This window comes from Nematolebias whitei, chromosome 1, assembly GCF_014905685.2.
Source record: "Nematolebias whitei isolate Nwh7 chromosome 1, NemWhi1, whole genome shotgun sequence".
NCBI classification, from domain to species: Eukaryota; Metazoa; Chordata; class Actinopteri; order Cyprinodontiformes; family Rivulidae; genus Nematolebias; species Nematolebias whitei.
In genome coordinates this window covers 20186003-20195070 of record NC_056498.1, presented here as the reverse complement: position 1 = coordinate 20195070, position 9068 = coordinate 20186003, and the positions used below count along the sequence as shown (strand labels likewise).

The following is a 9068-nucleotide window of genomic DNA, read 5'->3' as shown; positions in this document are numbered from 1 at the left end:
AATCAGAGGTCTGCAACTTTTGGATCCTATGTATTTTTTTCTCTTTGGTGTGTTTTTAAGCCTGAAAGGTTTTGACTCTGCCCACAAGCCTTTCATATGCCAAATTTCTTAAACGTTAAGATGTTATTTTCTACTTTAAGTGTTTGTAAAATACAGTATGTCACGGGCACTTCAGGTTCATAACTTTGTGCACTCTCCTGGAATATTTCTGGCCTTGAGCTCAAAATCTCCTGGTAATGAAGGATTTAAGGAGATAGTTTGCAGCATATGACAAATAAACAACATAACATCGCTTACGGTTCACCTCTATTCTTTAACTGCAACAACTGGATGTTAGATGTTTGTCCTCCAGGCTTTTTAAACTTTGACAAAATGTGTAGATTTACTGTATGAACAGTTGCAGCTTTTGTGGAAACAAATGTGAAAGCTACCCCCCCCCCCCCCACCCCACACACACACACACACACTGTGCAACTATTCCCCTCAAAGGAGCTTCAAACAAGTCACAGTAACCTCTGTGTAATCTTGTTACATGTACAGTAATCTGCGACCTGCCGACCCCTGGAGGCCATATAGACTGGGGCATCTGTAGTGGAAGAGCAATGCCAAGATGAGTGCTGCCAGGTCCCGATGTTCTGTGTTTTCATTAGCATGGTCATTCAGGTGTCTGTTTGTAAGAAGCTGAACACAGGATTAAATGCACTGAGAGCCAGAAAATGTGTGTTTTGGACTGTGTCATTCTTTACTGCACTAATCACCTGAGAGCAGAGAACATCTCCCCATTAGAAGTTTGGGTCACATTTGTACTGTACAGTAGATCAAGGGCTATTTTGTTTATAGCATGGAGAGGGGGGGATCCAGACTTAAAAAAAAAGATCAGTGGTTGATTGAGAGTGAACAATGAATGGGAGAAGTGAAGAAGACTATGGTAATCTGCAGAAGTGCAATCAGCCTCTAATTACATAAAACTGTTTCTGCCCCAGAAAACGCTAATTCGTGAACCACAGAGAGACATTTGGTGAGTATTTTTATTTCCCTTTAACAATGATGTTACTAGATCACTCAGCTGCTTTGTCCAAAGAAAATTCCTTTTTTATATTTGTTTGGACTGAATGGGGGGAAAACGAGGCATAAGGCTAAAAATAATGATCAAATCTATGATTTATTTTAAGTTAGCTACATAACAACCCACACAACAGACAGGCATGGGTCAGATCTGGTGTCAAGCTGGCACTGCTGGCTTGGCAAGTGGTTTGTCCACTGGATGTGGACCAGCTCTGCCAATGGTGACACTGTTTATATGAGGGCATTAGGGATGAATAATTTAGGAAAATGTTTAATTGCGATTATTTACCTCAATATTGCAATTGCGATTTAACATGCAATTATTTTTCAATGTCTTCTTCTCATGTATTTTTCAACAAACACAAACAATAAATTAATCTGTTTCAGTTGCAAAAAACTCCACTGTTTTCAGCTCCGCTGCAACTCTGTTTCTGCATTTTTTGTATAGCTCTGGGACAGCAACTTGGCTAAAGTGTGTGCGTGAGTGCATTCTGTACCGCTGATCCATTGTGTTTAAAGCTGTAAACCCAGGCTTGGTCACTATGTTAATGGGCATCATGTCTTTCACTATGAACTTCATTACTGCTCGAGTTATTTCCACGTGCCGTTTCAAATTATGTTCATACGGAGTAATGCCTTCGAACTGTTCGGTCAGTGATCCCTGTCATCTGGTACTTTACTTACTTGAAGTTGTAGCACTGCTCGTTGACGTTCTAGCCATGCAACCATTGTAAATGGCTTTGTGGTGTTTTTTAAAGTGTTGATAAAGATTTGTGGTGTTGTGTGTGTTTATGCGCAGCATCTTCTTCTTTTATAGCTAAAATAATTCCAAACAACGGACGTGCTGCCGCTCTTTGGTACCGAACTTTCAGATGTAGCAGCTTATGTCGAGCCTGACGTCATTGTACAACTGGTTAAAGCGCAGTGTTGACTTCTCCCACTACCTGCTCTGCTTTGCTCCACTCACTCGCAAGTCACATAACCAGATCACTTGACCATTCAAACTGCAGCCTTCCCAATTATAAAATCTAATTTTATCATATCGTGATATTATTGCAAATGCAATTAATTGTTCAGCCCTAGATGGCATGCCATAAATGTTTCTCAGATCTGTCAGTGCTACAACTGGCTTGGTTGTTGTTTGCTTTATGTGGTCAAAATCTGTCTCATATGAGCAGGCACGCATTTGTTATTTTAAGTGTGAACCATAAAGAGTGTTTATAACTTGCTTTTAACATGACCTCATCTGTTGTAAATGTATTTAAGGCCTGACTTTTGTCTCTTTCTTACTCACATTCCAAATTTTTAAGCACCTACTGTACGTTTTCCTAACAAGGTCAGATACTCAACTGAAAAGTCCAAAGATAAACTTGGAAAGACCTTAAAACTATCGATCAAGACACCTTCAAAAGATCACAAAAACATCTGGCTTATTAGAAGCAAATTCAAATTCAAGCTCATTATGAAGAAACTAAGAACAGCTTAAAACTTTAGCACTGTAGCAAATGGTCAAACTTTTTTCAAGTTGCTGCTATCATGGATCACAGTATACTAAGACCTATGATTCCTGAGATGTCCCTCAGGAAACACCAGTTTATAGTTTCTGGTTTTACTCAGGTGCAGATCTAAACTGAAGATAAACTTGCAGAAACTTCAAGTACTGCAACAAGTAGTGGAAGAGTTTCTTGTTTCGCTAGAGAAGATAAACATTTAATAAAAGGAAACCGAGCATGACCACTCATCAAGGATGTGGGAAGAATGGAGATTAGATTACTAACCTAATGACAAACATATGAACTAAAAAAAACAGTTGTCCTGTTTATCTTTGAGACATAAAGTATGTCCTCAGAGGGTTCTATACAAGAACTCATGTTCAAATACATGTTCCACAAATTGTTCCAGAAACATCAACTTGTGTTTATCTAACAGCCCTCATAGGTTGAATTTAAGTTTTAAAAAAAAGACCTCTGATTTTTTTTTGTAACTATTTAATTCCCAGGACATTTTGCCATTATTGGTTCAGACTCATTTCTATGAAACTCTCACAAGACGTAAATTTGTTCTTCGGCCTTGTGAATGACGGTGCACTTCTCGATTCCTGTTGCACGCCAATTCAGTGCGAGACTAAACTAAAAGAGCCACGGAGCAAAAACTATACCGGGTTTGTTTCTGCAGGCATACAAACAGCAAAGCATAAGATTGTACAGTCAATGCATTTGTTACAAAAACGTCCAAACCCACCTAAAGGGACGCAGATTGCAGTGAATGAAAGAGTTGTCCGTAGATAAAGGAAAGCCCAACTTGGTGTTGTATCTGTGCTTTTTTGTGATTTTATTTTTTCCTTTGGGTTCTGTTGTTTTCCTGTCCAGTTTAGATCTCTTGTATTTTTGTATTCCTTGTTCCATCTCCCATTCACCCTCAGTAAGTACCCTCAGTAGTTTTTCCAGTCAGCCTGCTACCCTCACCTGTCCCCAATCTATAATCAGCCCAGGTGTTCCAGCTTTCTGTCTCGCTCACATTTGTATTTATATGTTCCTTTGTCTCCACCTCACCAATGGATCATTATTCTGAAAACCTCTCAGACGTCTCGGCCCTCCTTGGCAAAGACAATCTTTTTTTTACAAACACATTTTCAACTAAATATCAGCTTTTTATACGTTATTCCAATAAAATTACCTATACAGTGTCACACCATAAGACTTAAGCATGGGTTGGCATAAAAGACAAAAAAGAAGGGGGAGTGGTGGCATAGAGGCTAGAGAAGGTAAGCCGGTGATCAGAAGGTCGCCGGTTTAACTCCCCGGACCAACACTATCAAAATGTGGGTGGAAAAAGTGAAGCCCCCATATATGCCTCCACCCTTATTTGTCCCACTCTGAACCCTTAAGCAAGGCCCTTAACCCCCATCGTCTGCTCCCCTGAGCGCCCTAGATGGCAGCTCTTTGCTTCACACAGAAGGCTGTGGTAGCTCAGTGGTCTGTGGTTGTGTCAGGAAGGGCATCCGCCATAAAAACAATTGCCAAGTCTTTCTGCGAGTTAGTTCACTGTGGCGACCAATGAAGAAGGGAGCAGCCGAAAGAAACAAACAAAAAGACAAAAAAGGGTTTTTGATGTTCTAAATCCCTGTATATTGGCCACAATTATTCTGTGCCAGCAAACCAGCTGACCATCTAATTTGACCTGTAATAAAAAAAGTTTAAAAGACAAAATTGTACTAATTATTTAGGTGATTAACCGTTGCTTAGTGTAGAAAAAATCCCCAGTTTGTGGTAACATCTGGCATGAGCATTCTAAGCAGTGCAAAAAACATCTTAGTACTTCTCTGGAAAAAAAACAACAACAAAAACACTTTCTAACAATAGAGCTGCAAGAGGGTTTGTAAAGTGAGTTTAGAAGAGTCCAGGAGATGACTGTGTTCAGCCATTATTCAGTTTATGCCATAAAAGTCCATCAGAAACAAAGACGCACCAACTCTGACTCAGTGAATGTTGCATGACTCAGCCCGGGAGCTTCCTGCTCTTTATAAACACAGTAGGCTTCTAGTGGCTTGTGCTGGTAAACGCTACTGAAAACCAGTGATAGTGACGCTCTTATAAAGAACAGCGGGGACTTTGGGCTTCATAATGACACTTGCTGAGGTAAACATTGAGTTTGCATGGAAATGTGTTCACAGTTTGTCACTGGATTACGAGCTATAGCCACAGACTGTGCTGAGTTTAACCACTGAAATGTGAGCGTTTCACGAGCTTACCTCGCTCTTTCTTCTCCTTTGAGAAGGAGTCAAATCTCTTGCGTAGGGATTTCCTCCGTTTGCGTATTTCTGTGAAAGCAAGACAGGGAATGATTTAACATGTTGGTTACAGCTGAGATTACAGTTTATGGACTGAAATCTGTTTTGTTTTTTCAGTAACTTGGTGAAATCCTAAAACACTGGTGATATTCTGCTGTCGTTTAAACAGCTAGAAGTGAATTTAATCGGCTCCGTCGTGTCTTCTTCCCATCACATAAAGATTTAACGACCGTAGAACGACGCTTTTCTCTTCTCTCAGTGATTATATCAACAGCAGACAATAAAACCTCAATAGACTAGCTACAGTGGTTTGAACAGCCTACTTTAATCACTGTACATTCAAAACACATGTGTCAGGGAAAAGACAGCAAGCGATAAATGCATAATGCAGAAGCGTGTTTAAATATGCACACATACTCAGACATGCATGCTTGTGTCAGTGGCGAAAGAACAAATGGTTAATTTATCATTTATTTACATTACATCATTGTCTTGATTACATTACTTGGTACAGAGCTAGGAGATGTCAGGTTGCTGAAATCAGCTGATTCAATTAACCTCTCAGAAAGTCCACTGTTAGGCTGATGGTCCTCCTTTTACATGGGAATAGCTAGTTCTGGCTGTCACCAGCAAACTGGTTGATCCACTATGACAAGGTGCTGTTTATAAGATTGAGTTTGCTGCAGAGTCTCAGACTGATTGTTTTTTCGATAAAAGACTAAACGTTTCAACAAAGAAGAATCCATCCAGAGGACCTGACTCAACCTTGTTAGATCTCAGAAAGTCATTATCAAATGCATATAACTGATAAACTGTTGGTGTTCACCAAATTTAAGACGGTCACCATAGCTATTCAACCTTAGCAAACACAAAAATTGAATGGAGTCAGTTTTACAGATATTGAGCTCAAATTTGGTGTAACAGAAGCGTCAGTAACACATACTCCAATTGCTGACATATTGTACAAGAGCTCTTTTTTCAATGCTGGCATGCAAGTTGGTGGGTGATATGTATTCCTTAAAGGAAGGCTGCCTGATGGTGTAGATGTAGAGCAGCTGACTGGGGACCAGAAAGTCTTGGTTTGGCTCCCAGCCATTCCCACATGTTGTGATGTCGCTAAACAAGACATCTAATCCCTAATTGCGCCCCAGGTGCTGCTTACATAGCTACCCACTGCTCCACCTGGGTGTATCTCAGGTGCCATGGGTTAAAAGCAGAAAACTAATTTTGCCATTGTATGGGAACATACAATGATGCAATCTCAGACTTCCCTTCTCTTTTATTTGCAATCTGATTTTACTACAGGTAGTTGTGTTGGTATGGGGGAGTGGTGGTGCAGAGGTTACAGAAGGTGGGCCTGTGATTGGAAGGTCACTGATTCAACCCCCTGGCCTGGACCAACAAAGGTAGGAGAAGTGAAGCACCCACACCTGCCTCCACCCTTGTTTTCCCCGCTCTGGGCCCTTGAGCAAGGTCCTTAACCCCTACCATCTGCTCCCCCCAGGCACCCTAGATAGCAGCTCTCTGCTCCACACAGAGGGCTGTGGTAACTCGGTGGTCTGTGGTTGTGTCAGGAAGGGCATTCAGTGAGCAGCCACAGGCCACGCACTAAGCCTTGGTATGTATGGATGGCAGGATGAGCTTTTAATACTTGACAACAATTGTGGTTTTTCTTCTCGCATTTTATTACAGGTTTTCTCGAACCGTTATACACAGTGTTAGTCATCACTGCACATAAAATCAACAAAAAAACCATGTTTGTAAATACTTGAATAAATGGCAACTAGTACACAAGCACCAAGAAAATCTTTCAATAATCACTTCAAGGGTCACTAAGATAGTCCTAAACGTTACCATCACTACAATATGTTGGCTATGATGAAAGTATTCTGTTGATTCCAACAATTTTCAGTCAGGTCATGTGGACAGTTTCTTTTTTTGCTGAAACGTTTCACCTTCCATTCGGAAGGCTTCATCAGTCAAGGAAACACACAACACAAAAGTGATTCTTCCCCCAAACAGCTTACTCCAACGTGGAACAAACCAGTTATGTTGGTGCTAACCTGGTGTCTTTGGCACGCCCCCTCCTCTGGCAACTGGGGAGGGGGTGTGGAAGGTGAAACGTTTCAGCAAAAAAGAAATTGTCCAGTTGACCCGGACTGAAAATTGTTGGATTTTATGAATTATTGAGCATGGACTGTTTTGGTATTCTGGTGATTTTGTCCATGAGCATGTGTACATGTGTAAATGTTGAAAAAAAAAAAAAAAAAAATCACAATTCAGTTCTTCCTGACAGTATGTGGACATATTTAAAGATTAATCTGGCTTTATATATTTTATCCAGTTTGTTCCTTCTGATTTGACTTTTGTTGAACTCTTCACTTGAGCTTGCATAAAACGGTCAACTCAAGATGCAGCACCAAAAATTACAGTTTCGAGAAAAACGATAGTCTCAAAAAACACTGTAAAACTTTACCTATTCACATCCAGTTATTTAACAATCAACAATGGTGTACCACAAGGCTCAGTCTTAGGACCCACCCTCTTTACAATCTACATACATAATGTAAGTAAAAACATCCCTAATGCATCCATACATTTCTATGCTGATGACACAGTTGTTTATTGCCGAGCTAAAACAGTTGCTAAGGCTTTCCAGCTTTTGAAATCTGCATTCAACATCATCCAGACTGATTTGTTTCACCTCAAACTTGTCCTAAATGCCGACAAAACCAAAGGGATGCTTTTTTCAAATAGGAAGTTGGTCCCGGCAGTTCTTCCTCCGATTTTATCCTCAAATGGTGTCCCCATTGAGTTTGTTGATTCCTGTAAATATTTGGGTATCTTGGTCGACTCACATCTCTCTTTTAAGCTCCATGTGGAAAACTTGATAAAGAAACTGAAAGTTAAACTGGGTTTCTTTTTCAGAAACAGATCCTGTCTAACCCTGAATGCTAGAAAACGCCTTGTATCTGTGACTTTCCTTCCCTCCATTGATTACGGTGACATTATTTACATGAACGCTCCTACGAGAACCCTGCAGATGTTGGATGCTGTCTATCATGGTGCACTAAGATTCATAATTGGCTGTGATTATCGTACCCACCACTGCACTCTGTATTCACTGGTTAACTGGACATCATAAACTTCACGCAGACTCTCTCACTGGTACATTTTCATCTTTAAATCACTTCTTGGTCTGCTGCCTTCATACATCTCCTCCTAGATGTCTCTGCGTGAGTGCAGCTACAGCGTGTGCTCTCAGGACATTATTACCTGCAGTGTTCCCTCAATGAGGACTGAACTAGGCAAAAGGGCCTTCTCCTACTCCGCTCCTGTTTCCTGGAATATCTTACAAAAAGATTTGAAGCTCTCGACCTTGACCTCTCTAAGTGGCTTTAAGAATCTGTTGGACTCCTGGCAGGGACCAATGCTGACATGTTCCTGTTTTTAGTTTTCTACATTCGCCTTAGAATCTAGCTGTTTTTTGTTACCTTTTTCTTTTAGCCATCCTATTTGTAAAAAAAAAACAAAAAAAACTGCTGTATGACTTTTTATAATTGTTTATTGTTGTTGCTGTTGTCCATTGTTGTCATCTTTCTTTGTTGAAATCAGGTCTCTCTTGTAAATGAGTCCTCGAGGCTCAATGGGATTACCTGTCTAAATAAAGGTTGAATGAACATGTATTGATACTACTTCAAAATTATTATAGAAAACTCTTTACATAAAACTGAACAGAATCATAACAGCAATAGTCAGACCAAGTAACAGGACTTCATTTGTAAAACGATTGATGCCGCATCACAAATAGTGGGTAGGCCAGCAGGGGTGTGTGTGTGTGTGTGTGTGTGTGCGGGTCCTCCTTCAGAAAATTTTGAATAAAGTAGATGGATTTTCTCCATTTTGGTATATTTTAACAGGTTGTTAAACATCTGTGTGCTTGTAAAAAAATTAAAATTATTATATATATATATATATATATATATATAATAATTTTTTTATTTTTTGCAAACCAGCAAGCACTGGCTCGCAGACCCCCGGGGGTTTAAGAACCACTGGTCTAATTGACAAAACTACCCCCCAAGGTGAACCACTGCTTTATGTTCTCAGGAATTACAACAATAATGGAAATAATCATCAGTTAAGAAAGATTTATTTATTATATCTGTTGTGTCAAATGACAGGTTTGACTTTTGAATTGCACCTCATTTTA

The 9068-nt window shown here is 40.0% G+C and overlaps 1 protein-coding gene across 1 annotated transcript in view; it reads right to left on the bottom strand.

Annotated features, from left to right (window-relative positions):
- arhgap36 (Rho GTPase activating protein 36) overlaps positions 1–9068 on the bottom strand; it is a 50950-nt gene that overhangs the window by 26604 nt on the left and 15278 nt on the right. Inside the window, exon 2 of the mRNA XM_037682902.1 lies at positions 4817–4885. Coding sequence (XP_037538830.1) covers positions 4817–4885 — 69 coding nt within the window. The remainder of the gene's footprint in view (positions 1–4816; positions 4886–9068) is intronic.